This window comes from Osmerus eperlanus, chromosome 15, assembly GCF_963692335.1.
Source record: "Osmerus eperlanus chromosome 15, fOsmEpe2.1, whole genome shotgun sequence".
Classification (NCBI taxonomy): Eukaryota; Metazoa; Chordata; class Actinopteri; order Osmeriformes; family Osmeridae; genus Osmerus; species Osmerus eperlanus.
The window spans coordinates 13,003,933-13,026,073 of NC_085032.1; the positions used below are offsets into that span (position 1 = coordinate 13,003,933).

The 22,141-nt window shown below is 38.8% G+C and overlaps 4 protein-coding genes across 5 annotated transcripts in view; 2 read left to right on the forward strand and 2 right to left on the reverse strand.

Moving 5' to 3' along the window:
- The window catches only part of prkdc (protein kinase, DNA-activated, catalytic subunit), a 29,779-nt gene extending 27,002 nt beyond the window's left edge, over positions 1-2,777 (forward strand). Inside the window, exons 79-86 of the mRNA XM_062479725.1 lie at positions 40-260; positions 385-477; positions 640-720; positions 802-873; positions 967-1,168; positions 1,519-1,707; positions 1,955-2,094; positions 2,249-2,777. Of these exons, the coding sequence (XP_062335709.1) occupies positions 40-260; positions 385-477; positions 640-720; positions 802-873; positions 967-1,168; positions 1,519-1,707; positions 1,955-2,094; positions 2,249-2,453 (1,203 nt within the window). The 3' untranslated portion in view covers positions 2,454-2,777. The remainder of the gene's footprint in view (positions 1-39; positions 261-384; positions 478-639; positions 721-801; positions 874-966; positions 1,169-1,518; positions 1,708-1,954; positions 2,095-2,248) is intronic.
- Positions 2,778-2,913: 136 nt separating this feature from the next.
- Positions 2,914-11,797, reverse strand: garem (GRB2 associated, regulator of MAPK1). Of its 2 annotated transcripts, XM_062479720.1 has the most exons (6): positions 11,269-11,797; positions 10,208-10,348; positions 9,469-9,599; positions 7,034-8,206; positions 6,800-6,948; positions 2,914-6,337 (listed from the first exon to the last, which is right to left on the reverse strand). In XM_062479720.1, exons 1-6 carry the CDS (start codon positions 11,387-11,389, stop codon positions 5,488-5,490), a joined length of 2,565 nt encoding a protein of 854 aa, XP_062335704.1. In that variant the 5' UTR covers positions 11,390-11,797; the 3' UTR covers positions 2,914-5,487. The 2 variants fall into 2 exon arrangements, with proteins under 2 accessions (XP_062335704.1, XP_062335705.1); XM_062479721.1 differs by lacking the exons at positions 10,208-10,348; positions 11,269-11,797 and adding an exon at positions 8,825-9,136 and having other exon boundaries at positions 9,469-9,601.
- A 733-nt stretch (positions 11,798-12,530) lies between these two features.
- On the forward strand, positions 12,531-18,851 carry ncf2 (neutrophil cytosolic factor 2). Its single transcript, XM_062479722.1, has 16 exons — positions 12,531-12,765; positions 12,993-13,075; positions 13,203-13,311; positions 13,754-13,888; positions 14,107-14,214; positions 14,802-14,861; positions 15,087-15,130; positions 15,424-15,565; positions 15,706-15,771; positions 15,992-16,061; positions 16,426-16,472; positions 16,559-16,710; positions 17,379-17,481; positions 17,655-17,760; positions 17,997-18,112; positions 18,663-18,851. Exons 1-15 carry the CDS (start codon positions 12,592-12,594, stop codon positions 18,095-18,097), a joined length of 1,500 nt encoding a protein of 499 aa, XP_062335706.1. The 5' UTR covers positions 12,531-12,591; the 3' UTR covers positions 18,098-18,112; positions 18,663-18,851.
- On the reverse strand, positions 18,143-22,012 carry dph2 (diphthamide biosynthesis 2). Its single transcript, XM_062479724.1, has 7 exons — positions 21,844-22,012; positions 21,208-21,376; positions 20,885-20,997; positions 20,483-20,703; positions 19,634-20,323; positions 19,244-19,420; positions 18,143-18,733 (listed from the first exon to the last, which is right to left on the reverse strand). Exons 2-7 carry the CDS (start codon positions 21,355-21,357, stop codon positions 18,591-18,593), a joined length of 1,494 nt encoding a protein of 497 aa, XP_062335708.1. The 5' UTR covers positions 21,358-21,376; positions 21,844-22,012; the 3' UTR covers positions 18,143-18,590.
- Positions 22,013-22,141: the final 129 nt, after the last annotated feature.

Genomic DNA, 22,141 nt, shown 5'->3' on the forward strand with positions numbered 1-22,141 from the left:
GACTTGGACAGTTTTATAAAATTGTCTATTTTCCTCAAGGTGAAGGTTATGTGCTCTATCCGCCGGCCCAAACGTGTTGTCATGCGTGGGGATGATGAGCGCGAGCACCCCTTCCTTGTGAAGGGTGGAGAGGACCTTCGTCAGGACCAGCGCATCGAACAGCTATTTATAGTGATGAACATCCTTCTCAGCCAGGACACAGTCTGTGCCCAAAAACACCTGCAACTTCGTACCTATCAGGTGGTTCCTATAACTACCAGGTACTATTTATGTAATAATGGTTTAATGTTTTTGGTGATATGCATACATTGAAATCTCCCTGGGTAATGGGAAAAATAAGATGAATGCGCTGCATAAAGTTGACATATGCATGTACACTTACAGAATTGGTCTGATTGAGTGGATGGAGAATACCTGTACACTGAAAGACTTCTTATTCAACACAAGGACGGAAGAAGAGCAGAAGGCGACAATGAGGTACTTAAGCAATATAGTACGAGTGAGAGTGGGGTTGGTAAGGGATATTCCCACGGGTGGTGTTCGGCCGTAGCCACGAAGCTACGGCCTTCAGTTAAGAATACAACATTTTTGGGTGTTTACATTTTGTTTTTGCTTATTCTAAATATGTTTTTATTTTAGACCAAATGAGGAATACGATAAATGGATCAATAAAGTTTCACCAAGTGCACAGGGCATTCGAAGATATGCAGAGGTTTACAAGTAAGTAATACATTTGTGATGGAAAAAACACAATCCTGTAAGTGTAGTAGATCCCTATGCTGACCACCTGCTCTTTTGTAGGAAGGCCAGCCGAAACGACACTGTAAACAACTTCATGAAGATAGAGCAGCTTGTCCCAGCCGATCTTCTAAAGTAAGTTGAGAAGTCACTCCTCACCAGTTCCAGATGAAAGGTTGGCCAGTGTAGACCACACACACTTACATCTGGTCTGCGGATTTCTTTCAGGAGAGCATTTTTGAAGATGAGTACTACCCCAGAGGCTTTCCTGTCTCTGCGCTCTCACTTCTCTACTTCCCATGCACTTCTGTGTGTCAGCCACTGGATCCTGGGCATCGGGGACCGTCATCTCTCCAACTTCATGATAAATATGGAGACAGGGGGCATGATAGGCATCGACTTTGGTCATGCATTTGGGTCGGCCACACAGGTAGGCTAGGGTACTTTTGTCTTCCTTTGTCACTTGGGATCCAGAAACAACTTCCTGGTTTCAGCACACTCCTGGATTTGTCTTTTTTTTTTTTTTTTATCTCATTCCTACTTTAATCCTTAATCCAGACACCCAGAAAATGTTTTATTGTAATGGGATACTGAGTTCATTGACCGTGAGTGTACGAGTTCGATAGAGACCTGTTAGGCGTGTGGCTATATTATTATGAATATGATAACTTACTAGTTTGCGTTACCAAGGAAGTAATAAAACAATTAAGTCACCTGTCCAATTGTGCTGATAAGGGTAAATTTACTATTCACTAATTTTATTTGATTCTTCTTCCACAGTTCCTCCCAGTGCCAGAGCTCATGCCTTTCCGCCTGACAAGGCAGTTTGTGAATTTAATGCAGCCCATGAAGGAGTCAGGGCTGATCCAGAGTGTCATGGTGAACACTGTACGAGCTTACAGGAATGACCCAGACCTGCTGCTCAATACCATGGACATCTTTGTCAAAGAACCCTCTTTGGACTGGAAGGTAGAGTTCTACCAAACCTAAAAATGCATCGTTAGTTATAAAGGAATATAGCGGATTGAAATTTGCACATCCTCATTTGCCAAGAAAGTTTGAGCCGTAGTCTTTTGTGACATTGTGTGGTTAGTTTCACCCACAGTAGTGGTTGGAAGGTGGTTGTGTTGAACTTGAGTTAGGTGGGTAGGGGAACAGGCTCAGAGTATAACATAAAAAATTATGCATAGTGATGAAGATATTCTATAACCCCCAGAATTTTGAAATGAAGCAACTGAAAAAGGGAGGCACCTGGACAGAAAGTGTGGACACAAAGGAAATCCACTGGTACCCTTTACAGAAGGTGAACTTTATGAGGAGAAAACTTGAAGGAGCAAATCCTGCCACTATAACCAGGTAAATCTTCCATAACAATGCATTGGAATTTGCAACTGTAAATTCAAATTAGAATATTCTTTATGACCCTTATGCTTTATTGTCTTAATACAAAACCCATCTACAGTGCAAGTTTGATTAAATCGATCTAAGTTAAGGTATGTGTGTGTCCTAGTGAGGAGTTGAAGTTGGGCTTTGAGAAGGACCCTGCCTTTAAACATATGCTGTCTGTGGCTTTGGGAAGTGAAGAGCATAATGTACGTGCCAAGCTTGAACCTGAGAGCCTGTCAGTGGAGAGACAGGTGGATTGTTTGTTGGACCAAGCCATGGATCGCAACATCCTGGGAAGGGTTTGGATTGGTTGGGAGCCATGGATCTGAGCCACACTGGCTACGTGTTAGAATTAGACTGAAAAGTTGCCTGTCTGTACCAGGACTTAGACTTGAATGTCCTCCAAGGAATACAGCCTCATAATCTGATGTATTTTTTGTCAAATTAGTGTCTATGGTGAAAGGTTGACATTTTTCAAAGAGCAACTGAATATAAAAATGACCACACTTCTTTTTATGAAGACAGTCTCCAATATGTGAACATCAGTTGTTGAAATTCAGTTTTCTCCTGTTGTTAATACAAGTCTTTTAACCTCCTTGTGTTAAGGTAAGGAATTACAATAAAATGACAAAATAAAGAGCTTTTGTAGTGTGTGCCCTTACGTCTTTCAATTACCTTAGGGTTGTGACCCCTAATATATGACATCAACTTGCTGCAATTCACTGGTTTGACTGCAATCTTTAAATCAAGAGTGATTTAAAACTAGAAAACAGGAAAGCAAACAAAACATTGACATTTGTCCATTTTTATTTATCATATACTTTAAAACCAAACAACTGAAACAAAAGGGTTGTTCATGAAAGGGTCTGTATTCCACAACAGAAGTTTCACCTATGCCTTATTCTATCCTTAATAGAACCCAACCAATTACTATCATCTGTGTATTTTTCCATATTATGTAGATCTAGATTGTAATCAAAAAGATTGACTTTTCACTAGTCCTTCAAGTTGTTGACAGATTTTGTTGACAGATTTTGAAACATACATTTTGTGCTAACCGTGGTCACATATACCTAAGTGCCTACGGGTTAGTATAGCACAAGGTGGCATTTGCTGAATTGTGACTAGTGTGTGTGCTGCCACTAGTATGTGTGTACTATGTTATGTACAACATACCTTTAAAGTTCACTAATGAAAACCATTAATTTCATACAATTTAGTGGAAATTTAATTGTGGAAAAAAGGGGAGGCTGATGATAATCCAATATCAGTTTCACAAAAGCATTTGTACCTGTGTTGAGGTGAATTCATTTAAATCAGTAATGCAATCAATACAACATGGTTAGTTTTGATGTAGATCATTGTTTTGATGGACAATCTTAGTTTTATTTTTCACATTTAAGTCTGAGCATCAGTTACCAAGCAGCAAATTAATCAAGGAAAACAGATACATCAGTGATTGTTTAGAAACCTTTGATGCACTTGGTTTTTCTTTTTTTCCTTTACTTAATTTTTGCATACACTTAGTATGAGTTAGTTTATGAATTACATTTCCTTAGTTGCATTTTAGACATTCTTTGCATAAGACCGTTTGATGATTGAAAGGAAAACTTGACCAATCATCAGGTGGCAATACTTCTGAGACATCAATTTAACCATAAAAATCTTTAACTTTAAAGGCAATCCTACTAAAGGAGTATTTTCCTAATACACTACTACATTTTTTTCACTGTGTATCAAGTTGCATATTAATGTCACAGTCCACCAACCTTATTTGTATAAAAGTTTCTTGTGGAAAAATAAAACTTAACAGAAGATTATGGTCAGTAGGTTAAGGCAGACAAAAGGCTTGTTTCTTGCATCACAGACAATCTTTACATTGACCTAGAACCAAACTCAGTGGTTTCGCAGACAAGGATCAAGACTAAAGTAAACTTTTTTTTATAGCTATTAATATGACATTCCTAAAACTGGTCTTCATCATACATTTGACAAACGTGTGACTATTACGTCTGAATTTGCTGCTTAGCCAGCAACTCAACAACTGGTCAGTAATCCAATTGAGGAATGTGTTTAACCAAACAGGATTGGGATGGCAGGATTAGGCCCAATTTTAATCCCTGTCTGGGAAACCACATTAAAATCTAAATCGACCATTTTGAAAACAATGGCATTTTGACGTTTCTCACAATGACAAGTTAATTAGTAATTAATATTTACCCACAGGGTAATGTTTAGGACATTCTTTGTGTATGGGAGAAAAGTAGATCTCATTCACAAAGATATATTTAACATTTTTACTGAGGTCAAAAGAAGCTTCATTTTCTATGAACATGAGTGTTATGTGGATTAAACGTGGCTTGTGGTTTCTAATACATTGTGTCCCATTCTTAAAGCCACAATTAAATCAAAATAACTCTTGAATATGATTCCTAATTTAAAAAGAGTCAATGGCAACAGTGAAACAAGTACTTGACCTTTGAGGACATTTGATACCAGTGCTTGCTGCAATGGCCTGCCAATAAACTGTAGTGTACTGTATATATTACAATCTTGTGCGATTTTCAACATCAAATATGTAACTTCAAAGTAGTTTTCAACTACGTACTATTGCCACTCTTCTTCACAGGATTTAATCACCAGTTCCATGTGTATACTTGGCAGTCCAGCCAAGACATTTGTAACAGTGTGCAGCAGAATGTTTTGTTCATACTTAAATATTATTTTTTGCTTTCATTTGTATAATATTTCTGCTTTATAGAGTTAGACTAAGATTGTATAAATGTAAATAATAAAACTTGGATATAGATAATCGCTATAATATATATTATTTACATTTATGACCATCTTGCCTTTTTTTTGTGGAATTTGGAAGTAGAAAGTTTTTCAAAAAGTACCATTTTTCTCAAACCAAGAAAAAAAAACATGAGTTTCATGAGTCGTCACAGATGTGTACTAAGGCAGCAGTTATGGTCCCTAAGCTGCATTTCACTTCAGAGGTTAGGCTGCTTTGTCTCTCAGAAGAGCAACTGCTTTCAGTTTACTCTGATTTACATAATAACAGTCATAAATGCCCTGTTCTTCCATAATGTTTGTCAATATTTAAGTCCATTATATTTGTGTGTACCTGACATTTACTTACAGGGTATTGCAAATAGTGAGCCAGACTTTGTCATATTGCAGTCCGAAAGGTATACAATTCCTTGCACAAAATCCCATGTCATTGTTTTAATGTATGTATCTTGTTAGTGTTGAGAATATGGTGCCAAACCTAAAGGCTCTCCAAGTCATCAATTGATATTCCAATATCAATATTCAGCACTTGCATTACAGGAAATTAGGCTTTTTCTTGAGAAAAAAAAACTATATCTTCGGTCTCCAACCATTGATGAACTGCATAAGTTTCTTCACTTGAAGTTTGCTTAGCTTAAAGTCTTCAGACAAAATCTCCTCAGTGAGCTGCAGAAGTAGACTGCCATCAATCTTTTCTTTGGCAAACAAAGACAGAATGTCATCAGGTAGGCCAATGAATCTTAAACACTTGGACACTTCTTCAATAGAGAGACCAGACAGGTTGAGGGGAGGTTGCCAATGTTCACTTGAGGCAGTGAGAGGATTGTGGGCAGAGAAGGGAAACAAGCTCTCTGTTGTAGAGTCTTCGTGTTGGGCACCGAAGGGACACAGAACAGTTTCCTGTGTTGTACCTTGGTCTGCCATAGCCACTAAATCTGTACCTTTGCTTCCCTCGTTTGATTTCAGTGTTCTTGGTGGTAAGACTGGACATGACAGGCTTTGTTTTGAATTCAATTCTTCAACTGACTTTTCTCGGTACATTTCTAGGTTGAAACTGGAGGATTTGGTGCAAAACTCACTCATATAGCTCTTGCATGACCTAAAGTTCTCTGCAGTTTGATTTGTGTGCTCCCTCCCATCAAAGTCATAAAGGCTGGAAGTGCAGGTTTTAGGGGTGCCGGGGGGTCTTTTCCGAGGATAGCTGTAGTAACTTCGACAATGGATGGGTAAAAACTCTTCTGTGCCTTCAGAGTCCCCTCCACAGACGGAGTTTGGCCAAGAAAGCCTGGAAGATATCCGTGATGTGCTTCCAGGAGACACTGTGTGGCTTTCCAGATTTGGACTGGCCTTAACCCAGTCACAGGGGTAGCACACACTGCTTCGCTCTTCCAGCTCGCTGACTTCAGCCTCATCGCCTCCACTGACGGTTTCAAAAAAGAAGGCAGAATTATTATCATTACATGTGTAAACATGTTTGATTTGTGTGGTTTTTTTCCCCCCTCAGTCAACAAACTATGACCCCCTCCTGTGTTGGTACATGCAGCATTTTTGTTTGAATTTGTGTTGGTAAGAGAGCCACTGGCATTATTAAAATGATCCCTTTTAATTCAATTTTAGAACAAATACTCCTGTAAAAAAAAAATTAAGTGTGTAAAGTAATCTATAGAATCCTTTTCTGGCTAAATAATTTTGCTCTGATATAATTACGAAATGTGACTATGCATATTTAAAACACAAAGCCAATATATAGTAAACAATTGCATTAAGCTAAATTGCTCATGGAATACTGTATATTTACTTTTGTTGTGATGTTATACAGTCTCAAAGGCCGCATTCTCTTTCAGTAATTATGATCAACGGGCCCTGTTCTAGTTTCACTTACATGCTGTGGAGTCCTGATGAATAATAGGAGAGAGTGGGGCTTGGAGAGCGGACTTCTTGAAGTTTTGGAACTAGGAGTGCTGAAGACATTTGTTTGGAGGTGCGTGGGGGAATGGGAGGGGCATTCAGAAGACGGCATTCTTCCTTCACCTGAAACAAACACGTTTGAAATATAAACGTAAGCCACTGTCATTCCCATTATAATTGAAATCAATAATTATGCATTTCTACTTACAGCTTCAGACTTTGGTGGGACTGGGGGTGGCGGGACACAGACTTCAGGGTTGAACATTGAGCCAACATGACTAGCTGGGAGTGCAAGGACTGCGGTGGCACTGGGTGCATTATTGATGCTGTTCATGCCGTCACTCAAACAGTGCCGGGGGCCTTGTGCTCTCATGTGATCTAACCACAGCTCCTCATATGGAACATCTGAACGCAGCAGGCCAGACTGACTTACGTTCTCCCACAACTCTGGAAAGAGATGTTCCGTGTCAGCCGTGTCCACTGGCGCGGCATCGGTGGGTAAAAGCGCCCAGTCTCCAGTAAGTGTCATGCAGCCCTGTAAGTTGACCTCGCTGTTACCGTGTAGGTTGTTGCCATAAACGCACACTGACAGTCTATGAAAGGACTGGGTCAGCTCCTCCCTGGAATACGTTAGAGAGCTAGGCACATGCATGTGAGCAGGGCACCCATTGCTGCTGCCATTCCCACTGCCACTGCTCTTCTTGGGACTCTTTCCATCTTCGTTCCAATCAATTCGCACATCCCGCACAGCACGGGAATAGTCATCAATGTCAAACTGTTCCTGGCAGAATGTGAACCAGCGATGCACCATAGTTTCCAACCACAATTCACTCTGCAGCAGACCCTCTGGGATGATCAGCTTGGGCATGGACATGTGAAGGGGAAAGTGGATGGGAATGATCTTGTTGCTACGCAGAACGCAGCAAACAACGACAGTCTTGGTCTGAATGTTGACAAATTTGTAGCGATGCCCTTCACGGATGAGATGAAGATCGTGCTGGTTGCGAGGTGGGCTGTTGGGCACTATGACGTTCACTGGCAAACGGGTCTTCTCGACGATGTTGCGGATAGTGTGTTCTCCCTCTTGCATCTGGAGCTCTAGTGGACTGCAGGTGCTGAATCTACCTTTGCACTGAAAGGGTAGGCTGATACTCTCATTGGTGCGGTGATTCATGCAAATCAAGCACGGCATCTTACCTCTGCCAATTTTACTTATGGAGTTGAGCTTTCCAATCTTCTTGAAGATGGTATTAAGTCTGGATTTTTCTTTCGATGTCTTGGCATAGAGGATTTCAGCCTGGCCCATTAGGGTCAGTTCATCGCCAGTGCTTAATCTAATGTTGTACACCTCAGTGTCTTCATTGCTTTCCCCTGAAGCCATCTGTAAAATAAGAATTTACTTCATATTCAAATCAAAATGTATAGCCCTTTAAAAAAAATGACATTACTTGTGTGTATGTATATATATATATATATATATATATATATATATATACACACACAAGTAATGTCATTAGAGGGCTTCACATATTCCCACAGAACTGCCCCTAATCTAACATAAACCATCAAGGAAGACAAGGAAAAGCTCCCATGTAAATGTATATAGGAAAAAATTGAAGAAACCTTGGGAAGTGCAATTCAGTGAGGGATCACCTCCTCCAGAGACAGCATGTAACTTGTAAAATTGTTTAAAATGGAAAACAAACTCTTGAAGTGTTCCATTAACATTTGTCATTAGCCATATATTAGCTAAATATATGGTTTTTTCAGCTAATTAAAAACATCATAAATGTGACTTTGTAAAAGTATTCTGACTCCTTCGGTTTTTCCACATTTTGTGTTATTGATTAAATTTATAATGGATTACAATCTCTTTTTTTTGCCATTAATGTACTCACAATAGCTCAAAGTTTTGGTCTTTATTAAGGTAAGTGACTAGCACTGAACTCAGTGGCCAAAATGCCAAGTCTTATATCTGGCAAAAACCAGGTTTGCTCACCTGGATAATACCACCACTATGATGAAGCACGGTGACAACATCATGCTATGGGGATGCTTCTCAGAGGCAGGGACTGGGAGACTGGTCACCATTAAGGCAATGATGAACCAAGCCCAAATAGAGAGGTTGTTCAAGAAAACCTGCTCTGGGCAAAGAGTCACCTTTAAGCATAAGAACGACCGGAAGCACCCAGTGCTTTATTCTCTGGATGTTTTTGAATGGCCCAGCCAAAGCAAAGATTGGAAAAGAAAATGTGTGACCTGAAGATCAATTCTTCGAAGCTCCCCATCCGATCTGACAGCTTTAGAGGATCTGCAAGGAAGAATAGGAGAAACTGCCCTAATCCAGATATGTAAGACTAGTAAAGTCGTACCCTAATAGACTTGAAGCTGTAATTGCTGCCAGAGACGCTTCGACAAAGTACTGAAAAGAGGGTTTTAATACTAATGAAAAGTAGATTTATTTTATGAATTTTATAAAACATTTAAATATGTCTTTATGCTGTACTGTTTGTAGATTGATGGCAAACAACTACAGTATACTACTTTTTTAAGTCTATAACACAAATGTGGAAAAGTGTGAATACTGGAGACTTTCCTACAGTGTCACACATGTAAATTGGGAATGGGAACACAAAGACTGACCTTAACATTAAATGTGATTTCCTCCATGACATACACCCTTTCAGGAAATGCTTTGGCAACTTCTTCCACACTACTGAAGTACTGCACCGGCTCCTTAACATCTCTGTCTTGCTCCAGCAACTTAAATTGACCTGAAGCACATGACAGGGAAATTGCTGTGGTTAGGTCTGTATTCACGACTATCCATGTATTTGACTAATCTTACATCAATTTAATAATCCTTCGTCATTATTTTATTTTTTGATTTGTTCCAAAATGTTTTGGCCATTACACAGCAACAAGCTTGTAAATTAACAAGACGTTCGGTTTGTTCGGTTCCAGTATATTTTATAGGGGTGGGGGGAAAAATAGATTCACATATGAATCGCGATTCAGTCTTCTAGCGATTAACACATTTCAAAAATCGATTTTCAATTTTATTTTTAATGTAAGCTTATATTGAATCGAAATGTCATAAGGGAAATTTACTGTCTTGTAGAAAGTAACTTTACAGGAACCCTCTGTGGCTCAGTGGGTAAGCATGTGTACCGTTGAGTCTACTGCCAAACATGGTATCCCTGGTTCAAATCTCGCTTAAACCAATTGATAATGAATTTAACTGATATCAGTTAAGTCATATGTTATTTCCAAGTATTCAGAGTAGGAACTGGCTCACAGTTCCCAACACTATTTGTGGTAGATAGTGTCTGCCAACATTTCAGCAAAAGCCATTTAAATAAACCAACCATGTTGTCCTCACCTTCATAATGCACCGGGATCTCAATTTTGGGACCTATGACATAATGGCCCTCTTCTAAACTGTGTGCGGTGATGGTTGTCCATTGTCGACAGGAATGAAGTAGGAGGTAGTCATTGTCTCTCAGGCCTTCAACCAACTCACCTGTAGAAAGAAAAAACAACTTAATCGCAGTCTAATGTTGCTACCAACACCATCGAAAGCAAGTAAGTCTACTATTATGGAGCTCAAAAACAGACAGAAATTCTCATCAAACTTTTTCTACAGGCAATACACTAATGCTGTTGAACAATCTGAGTATTTTTTTGGTACCAACCTAACATAAGTCAGGTAAACAGTTGACTCTGAACTGGTCAGCCCGTGTCCCCCCTTAACCATGTACACGCTTTGAGAGGTGGATTCAACCTGTCAAACACAGCTGGGCTTCTGAACATAAAATGTGACTTGTGGATAAACGTGGCTCCATCTCTGCATTTAAGTCCCTAAAGAGCCAACTGCGACTCAAAACGCCAATGATTGGCATGGGTAGTTGGTACAAATAATGGGTTGGAAGGGTATTAAGACTAAAGACTTTCTATTATGTAACTTCTCAAAATGAGTGTTTCTTTTTAATCACAGTTTCGACTAGTTAGACAATACTGAGAAAAGTTGGGACAAAACATGATTAATGTCCTAACACTCGATTTGCAAGTTAGGTGACCAGTCAGTTAGCTGGAGATAGCTAGCATTAGCAGCTATGTTTGTTAATGTTAGGCCCAGCTTCTATCTAGCTACTGAAGACCAACAGTGTTGGCTTAGTTTACAGCCTCAAGCTAGACATAAGTCATGATGTCAATCATTTCGTTATAACAAGCAAACTATCGGAGTGCTCGCACTTCCCCTTTCCCCCTAAATATGGTATAATGTTAAATGAGCGATTAGTTAGAGCTAGCTAGTTAACTACCGTCATTATCCTCACAACACTGGACAAATATTTGTTTTAGCCCAGTTCTGTAGCTAATGCTAGATAGCCAGCAGTTTTCTGTAAAGTTCATGTGGAAAACTGATTAAAATAGTTTACTTACCGCTGTCCAATTTTACAATTTGCGGCAGTCTATATACACTGACTATTCTATCTAGTGGTAAAGAAGTTGTGCTCCATGATACATCTTTTAAATTGTTGAACAACATAGATCCAAGGTCCATGTTGTAAAAATACCCGTTAGCACTAGCTAGCTATTTCTACCGATATAACAACGCAGAAAGTATTGTGATATCCTGTGGCTGAATACAACGTTAGCTAGCCTTTCTTGATTGTATTCATGTTGTCTCCAGCTGGTTAAATTAAAGGTCTATTCAATATTTTTTCCTGACCAGCTACCCTGAATTCACTGTTGTTATACTTCAAGCTAGCTAGGTAGCTAGCCAGCTGTTTGGAAAGGTAACTAGCTAACTTGAGCAGAGCAAAGCCAGCCTAATTAAGGATTCCTATTTCCGGCCATTTCTTTAATGATTATTATTACTCGACTGATACTCAAAATAAAGGTCAAAAGAGATCATGTATTCTTAGTCAGTTCCATGTGAAAAGTACACCGCTTACCTATGTCACATAACCAAGAAAAGTTAATAAATATTATAAATACTATCACTTACACAAATAGCCTACTGATGAAACTGCCATAATATTATGAATATGTAGTAAAAGATCCTGTAAAAGTACAGGAAATGTAAAGTTGTGAAATGTTCACAGTGGTTTGCACCTTGTTTTTACAGTCTATGGTTTGCACAAATAGACCACATGGAGTGGTCTATTTTGAGCCCAGCTGTGTATAAACAACATGTTTTATGCTCACTTTAACTTTTTTTTTTTTTTTACCTTTATTGTACATGCAGAAATGTTATGGGGGTTTAGATTTTTACCATGGAAATTATGTTTCAAATAATGGAAAAGTCATAAAAATCCATTGGTCAAAATTTGGGAACCATATAGTAAGGTTGGCTAAACTAGTTTTTGTAGTGAAATAGATTCAGAAGGAATTTGAATAAAAATACTGCAATGTTAAGAGGTGTCTACTCACACATCTTTGGACCTTCAAGTAAACTTAAACTGGAACTTTAGGTATACTGAGGGAACACATTAACCATAGCAATGCAATCTTAAAGAAACAGAAATATAAATACCACACATGCTGCACATATGAAAACACAACTTGAAACCTACTTCAACATACACCTATCAGAGTAAAGACAGTTTTTTGTAACCTTTTTTGGTTATAAAAAAAGCTACTCTATTGAAAGACTTTCACCACACTTCCTACCGAACTGTGGTGAAATGTGACAGACAGTATAAAAAGAAAGGTTTTCCTCGACTTCCTCTGTCAGCTTATTGTTAATCTGTGAATCTCACCATGTCATTTGTGGATACTCTACGACAGTGGGACAAAGCAGTAGCTTTGGTAACCAGTGGGGACTTAGCAACCGCACTAAAGGTTTTTCTGGACATTCAGGATAAAAACTCAAAAATCTCATTTAACATTGGTTGTCTCCATTTGATCAACAATGACCTAGCCGCTGCTGAGAAGGTAGGACAGAAATGTTGCCAAATATTTATATAAACAGATGAAACATAAGAAGCATTTCTCTAACATGTCTATTTAGCTTCAGAACTGGACTTTAAAAGGTGATATCACTGTACATAACATGTTACTTTCCAATACAAAAATGCAAGTCATAGCAAAAGGGGAAGCTACCCAATTTCTTGTAGAGGAAGCCAAGCTATGAGCTTTTTATAACAAATTCTATGTTTCAGGCATTTGACTGTAGCATACGCAAGGATGAACATCTCGCCATTGCCTTCTTTCAAAGAGGAATAACATTCTACAAAAATGGCAGGCACGGCATATTCAATATTCAGATACTATACAAATTCCATTATGTTTCTGCAATAGAGACTACTAACAAGACATGTAGGAATTTTATGTTAGCATTATTAAATGAATTCATATTTTTCTATTTGCAGGTTTGAGGAGTCTTTTGCAGATTTCCAACTTGCCTTTAAGAAGCTAAGGGGGAACCAGCTCATCGATTACAAACCTCTTGGTCTTAGATACAAGTTATTTGCTTGTGAGGTGAGTGTGCAAGAAGATTGTTATAGCATAGATCAGATAGTATTGTATTATCAAACAATCACTGGGAAAATATTTCTATCAGATCAATTGGATTAAGGCATAGTTGGGAGGTGGGAGACTAGTACAGGTAAGATAAATGTTCATCTGTTCAGAATACTGTCCTTCAGACTCAATAACCATTTTAACTATAAGGCTGAAATAAAAAGTATCAGCTTTCCATCACACTCATGTTTTTTGTGTAGAAAATCATTTTGACATAGCTTTGTTAAAGTAGTGTGTTTCAGATTATTGTGAGGGAATCCAGTGATGGGTCATGGTCAAGGAAATATTGCTTGTGTCCTAGTATTCACATCACTATCACTTCTTGCTGCAGTTGATCTGCAATATGAAGTGTCACAGTGATGTCATACAAATGTGACATGTACTGGCTATTTTGTCCTAGGTTCTACACAACATGGCTCTGACGCATGCACATTTGGGCCAGTGGGAGAAAGCTCAAGAAAACCTTGTGAGTGCACTGAATCTCAGAACAGAATCCAAGCTCATCCACATTGACAAGGCTCTGGAATGCATACTGGTCAGTGGTCTGTCTTTTGCCTTTGATTTTTGTTTGTTACATGTTTTGTGTTTGTTTTTTGGGGTCGCAAAAATCTGTTATTGAATAGTTTTTAAATCTCAATTTAGAAAACAGAAAATTTATTTGGATTATGTTGTGTTTTTGTAATAACAAACTATCAACCAAAGTGTATGTAACAACACCTTGTAGTAATGTAGGGAGTCTTCTTTCTTTTTCAGAAGCAGAAGCTTTTTCAGCCTGTTGAAGTTCCTAAGAATGTTCTCTTCAAACCTAACCAGAACTATGTTGCTGAGCTGGAAAAGAAGGACTATCTGGGCAAGGCCAAGGTCTCCCTTTAATGTCTAATTCAATGTACTGTACATATTATGGCTAGACATTGATTTGGGGGATTACTGTTAGTCTTGTGAGAAAAATGTGGGTTTCTTGTGTTGGCAATAAGTACTAAATATTAGTACATTTACATTTAGCAGACGCTCTTATCCAGAGCGACTTACAGTAAGTACAGGGACATTCCCCCCGAGGCCAGTAGGGTGAAGTGCCTTTCCCAAGGACACAACGTCATTTTGCACGGCCGGGAATCGAACCGGCAACCTTCTGATTACTAGCCCGATACCCTAACCGCTCAGCCACCTGACTCCCTCAAAACACATATTACACCAAAGCCCATTGCTTTACACTGCGAGCTATTCTAGCTCATTTGTACTTGTAGTAAATATTAGTAGTAAATATTGAGCAACGTGTCACATTGTTGTGGCAAATGGTAGCTGCCTTGGCTACACCCAGTGCAGAAGTAGATATACACAGTGGCATATCTAATGCTTCCTTCACATATTTATTGTAGTGGTTAAGGTGACACTAGCAGACCTGTGACCTTGTGGTGTAATGCAGTGTTCCTGGATGTTACTGTCTTCAGGTTGTTTCCTCCATTGTGTTTGAGGACGAGTTTTCAGGATTTGCTCCATTGCAACCACAGGTAAAGATGGCCACCAGCAACATTATTATTCTGACTTCAATCTTCCACTCTGTGTCTTGTTGTGTACATTTCTATTTAGCATTAGTGCTCCTATGATACAAAAAAAGTGTGCCTATATGTTTGTACTTATGAATGTAGTTGTGTATGCATACTTTCCAACATGTTAAAACTGTTCTCTGTATTATGATATATGTATCATGTTTTACATGATTACTCTGTTAACAGTTGGAAGATGCTCCTGTTGCTCCAAAAGCACCAGAGGTTCTAAGGTAAAGTTCACTAATGCTAGATTGTGTACGAACCTTAACCCGACTAATTCCAACGATTGGGACCTGGTAATTGGCCTTATAAAAGCATCTTGAATTGGTCAACAACCTGCATTCAATGTAGTTTGATCTTCAGTTTCCAAGATTCATGCGCTATTTCCTTTTTCACATTGGATTCAAGACCTTTCCATTGAATACCTTTCTAAAGATTTTGATGGTAAAACTACAACTGCTACCATAGCAAATCAAAATCTACATGACTAGACCTTTGTGTGTTTACCTGTTGCGCCATACAGAGCTCTGGAGGGAGTAGCCCACACTGTCCTGTTTGAGTTTGTACCTGAGACAAGTGATGAGCTAGCTGTGGTACCCGGCAACGTTGTATTTGTGCTGCAGAAAGGGACTGATAACTGGGCCTCGGTCATTTTCAATGAGAGAGTAAGAACACCACCCTCTCAGACTAATACTATTACACATATCGACACAGAGAATATACATTTACATAATCAGTGTTAAGAGTCCAAAGCATTACTAGGTGTTTTGGCTGTACTTTAACCTTGATATTTTATTTTTTCTAGCGGGGACTAGTTCCCTACAATTACCTGGAGCGTCTTGAAAGGACCTTATCACCTAAACAAGACCCGGTAAATGTGTTCTCTTACTACTTCTCTTCACATACAGTAAAAGCCACCATGGCCATGCCTATGATCAAATTACACTTCCTAATTAAGGAGTCTGGTGCAGTCATCTGCAATATTATTTAGTATTACCTAACTAAAATCTATGAATCCATGCAAGGTTATGATGAATAAACATTGTACTTGTTGGATTGTGTTGCTATTTCCTGTTACTCTGTTATTATAGAATGGTATTGAAGATCAAATCCCAGCACCTCCCAGACGGGAACCACCAAGCAGACCAAAACGAGAACCAGGTAAACTCTATGGCTGTAATGGTTCATACGTTCCAACCTAAAGGGTTGGGTACCATTTAGGTTGGGGTCAGGGTGTGGTGTGCACCAACCATATTTCTTTTGTCAGCAGAATACTTTTTTTTGTTTTACCCAATCATTGGGTAAATCAGAATATCAATAAAACAGTTTTTAGTACTCAAAATCAAGCATTCATTCAAACATACCATAGTACATTACTTTATTTGTAAAAATCTCAATAAATGTATCTTGACTTTCACAAAATTAATAGGTATTACAAAACTCAATTATTCACCCACAACATATCACCAGTACATCTCTCAGAATGACTTAATCACATGTGTCCTTCTCTCGTGATCATTTACAGCTTCTTGGGCTCCAGAGAATCAGACTATAGATCACCCAGACTCTGAGGTATGGCATTTGACAATGACATCCCATTCATCTCTTTTTGACATGTTATAACTTTTAATTTCATCCCTTGTCCTTTCTAACGTCAGGCTGGTGTGTCCCAGGAAGATGATGAGTGCACAGTGAAAGTGCACTTCACGTACACATTCACAGTCAGCGTAGGACGAGGCGCATCTTACGCCACACTTGTTGAAAAAATTGCAAGCAAACTGCAACTTCCTGTAAAATCCATAACCCTGAGGTATGGGCCAACTATGTCTATGTAAATCCAATTAGAAGCCATTGCTTGGCAAACTTTTGCTATCCACCACATTGCATTCAGTTAGCCCAAGCTGGTCCGATGTCAGTCAGTGAGTCATTTCAATAGGCAAAGGCTCATGGGTACTCAGTTTCATTGACCAAACCTCATTATTCAACCTAATCTAGCCTGCGACAAAAATAATTAGGATTTTTTTTTTTTTGTATAATAGCACTTTCCTACTGCACACTCTTGTTGTACTATATCGTTTGAGGCCTGTAACATCTGCACAGGTAATGTTTTAACTATCCAGGGTGATTCATGGACATCAGAATCAGAATTCGGTTTATTCGCCATGTATGTTATACAAACACGGAATTTACTGTGGCAGGGAGGTGCAAAACACTAAACATATACGGATCTTAAATTAAGTAAAAGTACAAAAGTTTAACTATTTCTAAGAACTAAACAATCTAAGAATACAACAATTTAAATATAAAATAAAATATATATAAAAATAATAATGAGCAGCGTGTTGACCACTCACCAATGTGAGTGGTCAACACGTCAACATGTTACCATAGGTGTAACTTTTTGGCATCGTAACTAGAACCAAGTATTAAGCCGAAACTTACATCATGTTAAAGGCGAGCTTTGTGTTTGTTTTAAAGCTATTCCCCCCAAAAAAGGGCAATTAATCAGGACACACGGATGGAAGATGTTTGGAGTCAAGTCAAGGATGGTCATCTCACCCTATGGTGCACCCTCCAGGAGGTAATGCATTCATGGTGCAAACACTGATGCAACAATCAAAATTGTAAAAACTGGTCCAGCGACTTCATACTTTTTTCTAATCTTGCACGGACAACAATCTAAAACTTTGATTCGATTGTGATCATGTATATGAGCTATTGATAGACTAAAATAACGCTGATGTTTCTCAAAAGGACATGAATGAACATACATTGCTGGCAGCTGTTCATTCTTTTGAATCCTCAAACCCCGAGGATCTTACTTTCTATAAAGGGGACACCATTATACTTCTTGGTAAAGGTGAGTAGAAAAAACACAAAAACTACCTGGTATAAGCATACATTACTATAATAAAATAGTCCATGTAGATAGTGACCAATTAGCAATTATTTAGGATTTGGGTGAATACTAACCCCTAATTTAAGTTTCAATTATGCAATATCTTTGTCATTGTAGCCGCTTGAGTACATACCCAAAACTTGAGAACACTGTCATTTGTATGCAATTGAGCTGTCACTTTTCCTTTTTCCCCTCAGTCAACGAAGACTGGTTTGAAGGGCAATGCAAAGGAAAGATTGGCATATTTCCAGCAGCCTTTGTGAAAGAAGCACCTCTGAAATCAAGTCAAGATGAGTAATCATCTGAACCATGGGTACTAAGTTTTGCTTGAATAATGAACAAATTCTGATTCAGTGTACATTTATTATTGTTAAAAAATGTATGCCTGTTTATCTAACATTTAAATGGTCAGAAGAATGTTTATTTGAAGTCATCTATTGTTCCTATATTGTAGTGCAAACATACATTATGTAGAGGCCAAGTCTTGCTTAAAGTGATATAACTTAACCATGTGCTCTTGCTATTCCTCCAATTTTTACAAATGATGCAATCAGGAATTTATATTTTTTATAGTATGTGTAAATAACACATACTATATGCAAACGTTTTTCACTTACAAGAAGCACGAAAGCATTGTCACATTTCTAGTTCTTTATCTGATCTGTACAATGTAATATAAACATGACATGATAAATACATTCACGTGAAAATAATTCAAAATAGAAAATGTGATCTTGTTATAAATATACACTTGCATATTTCACCAAAAGTCTCTGGTTTGATGAGATTAATTATGTTGCATTTTGGCCAACCCAGTCTATATCTTCTTCATAAGCGATTGCAATGCCTTTCTTCCCCTCCAGTGCCTTCGTCACTGGTGTCTTTCCCAGTTTCTGCTCCAAGCCCTGCCAGCTACGACCCACCAGGAATGAGGCTGAAATTGACACAGGCACCATCAAATGGATTTCAATTTTGGGTCATTGCACCATTTTGAGTTATTTAAGGAACTCTTACTATAACTTTTTCAGATTACAATAAAACATTTAATTGCATATTGACCGGTACTTTTTGCTATTAGCCCAACTAATGTGATCACCTAAAAGGATTTACATTTCTGACCAATACCCTTTGGATTTGGATTGTTCTCATGATTAAAAAGGTGGCATGCTAACCGGATTCTTACATATGAGTGTTTTCCTGCAGCTTTTCTTAAATGTTTTTGTTTCTGTTAATGCTGTTGTGTTGTGGGTTAATGCTATTATGTCAACTTTGTTTTCTTTGCTAATGTCATTATGTTGTGTACCTTACGGACACACCAATATCGGCATCTTTCTGCAACACTCACAGTAATTGCAAAAACAAGATGAATGCTTAAAATCTTCAGTGCCTCGTTTGGAGTAATTTGTGTGTGCAGGGACTGTACTGACAATGGTTTGTGACGTACCAGCTGTGGTAGTGTTCGCCATAGTAAGCGTCTGGTTCCTCAGCATGACGGAGGACGAGGCAGAGCTGTAGGAGGGGTGATGCATGGTGCGCAGAGCTCCAGTAATGAGCGACACATCCGTCTCATCGCAGTCCTTCAGCTCTCCAGGACTGGGCAATGGAACATGATTTGCTCCACCTGGAGAAGAGGTTTAGGGCCAAATATGTAATAAGGTGAGTAAACTTAATCAAGCATTTCAGAAAACTCAACACAGTGAAGGTCAAGACTTATGCAGTGATAAAAGAGAACAATGCCGTTTGAGAATAAACCAGCTTTAAGTGATAGTTCAACATTTGCACTACCCAAGTAAACTCTATTTTACTTAAGGATGAAATAGTGACTGAAAACTACCTGGAAGGAGTTGACTGAAGTCTGTGACATACTGTCCCGTCCACTCCCTGTTCTTGTTGCAGGCCATCTCCATCTCATAAGGGGTCACTACAGGCTTGTAGAAATCACGCGAGTCCAGCAACGAGTTCTCCGGACAGGCGATCAAAACGTAAATGTCAATCTCCATGAAGTTGGCCAATTTGGCCACATTCAGTTTTCCCATAGCAAACATATAGCTCTTCTTCCCTGCCTTATGGATGGTCTCTTTTAGCTGCTCAATGATTGCGAGGTAGTTTGCCACGCCCAGTGTCCCAACCAGAATCCCGACGACCTTCGCATCTTTAGCCCTCTCAATGGCATAGAATCGCTTCATCAAGGCCTTGTTAATACTGATGGACTCTGACCGCCCTGACATTGTTACAGGGTCGAATGAGCAAAAAGAGCACTTGTTCCAAGTCATCATGAAATTTGTTAAAGTTGAACCTTCGTGCCCAATGAAGAACACACTGTAGTCCTCTATGCTTAGTCCATTTTTTAAGACCATTTGCCTTCCAAACTGATAAATAATTTCAGCATTGTTGTCAGCCAAGTGACTTGTGTCATTTGTTTGCTTTTGTATCTGTCCTTGACCATGGCAGAGTTCACCATCTACAAGAAGTGTCGAGTTCACTATGTTTGGATACTCAAGCAACAGGAGTGCTAAAAGGTTGTCTAAAGGAGACAGAAAACTTCATCAGCTTTCACTTTCTTCAAAAAACTTTAAACTTAAGTTATCATTGTTAATGGAGCCACTATTTTTTTTATTTATAATAATACTCAATAATATTACTGTTGAACTGAAATTGCTGCCTTGATGTTTAAGGTACTTACCTATGACGTGGGCATAGTTAACGTCATAAAGAACAATGACATGACTCTGTCTGTCTGTGTAGAATTCTCTGAAGGATGAAGCACACTTCTTCAAGTCCAATGGTCTCCTATCAAACACGTACATCAATGGAAGCCTTTTGGAGGGACTGAGGCAAGCACTGCCGTAGTGCACAATGCAGTCTGCACCTACATGTTCTGCTGCCACTTCGTCAACACAGCAACTAGTGGACAAAGAAACAACTGTCAAAACATTTAACCTAAACTGGATAACAATAATACTTGGTAATAACAATACAATATACATTTCTGTGTCCATTTTTAGATTACATGTATTTACAACATACAATTACACTGCATCCAAAAAGTGTACAATTATCTATCAATCTGTCATCAATCCTTTACCTTCCATATGATGTGTCTCCCAGTATGAACAGCTTTGATTTGGTTCTTCTCTCAATCTCTGCAGCAACTGCAACTGAATCCACTAGGAGCTCATCTGGGAACTGCAGTGCCACCTACAAAACATGTGTGAGGTTGATGGATTATTGGTTGTTGCAGATTTACAGTGAGCCATTGCTGCTTAACTTCAATATGTTTACGATTAGTTTAAACTTGTTTTGCAATGAATCACTCCAATTAGAGGGTATTTAACAACTTTAAGATCTCATAAAAAAAAAACTACCCCATGTCACTGTAATGTCTGACTATGAGGTTTGATAACATACCTTGGTAAAAAGGTTACTGTTGATAAATTGACAGGTTTCGTCAATCTGATAGACCTCCACAAGGTTCTCCTGATGAACGTTTCTCTCTGACGTAACATTCACGCTCTGTTGAAGAACCAACTCACAGTTGCTGCTGAATGCCTCAGTCATCCTTATCTGGGTTAAGTTGCTATATGGAAACGAGAAAAACCCTATTATAAAACTGGTCCGGACGGGCAGACCATCTAGTCTGCTGACTAAGAAAATGCCAGCCAAGTTGATATGTGTCTTGACAGTGCAGATGCTGAGGCAACACATGGTCAATTACATTCGCAGACACAGGTATTTATTGATCAACAACTGTATGTTTGTCAGGATAATGCATCTGTAAACACAAAGCACAGCATCTTCCATAAAGTCACAGATCGGGTCTGCACACTGCTTTCCTGTCAAACCGGGTTATATGGGGACATGCTAGCTAACGCTAGGTTAGCTGGTTGGCTAACTTGTCTATCAAGTCATTACACTAACTGGAAGCATCATCGCTGATTAGTCACGAATGCTTATTTGGCCTGTCAACCATATGCTACTCCCATTTCATATCAAGCGAACCTATTCAGTTCCTACACAACATCGATAAACACACTACATACTTACATGTAGTTACACGTGCAGGGATTTCTTCTTCGCTTGAGTTGGATTGTAGATTTCAACCAACTTTAATAAGGTGAGGCGTTACCGCCGCCTCTTGTTGTGGAGTGTGAAACCAGTGGACGTAGCAAGATGGTTCGTAGCAGTCATTGACAAAGAAAATAGTTAAGATTACAAAAAATATTCAGACAATGTTTATTCTGTTAAGTTTACACATCGCGTTGCTCCAAGTGATCAAATAAAAAATCTTCTGATGGAGGTTAATTTGAAACTACCACTAAAGGTGTTTAAAGTGGTCCATTGA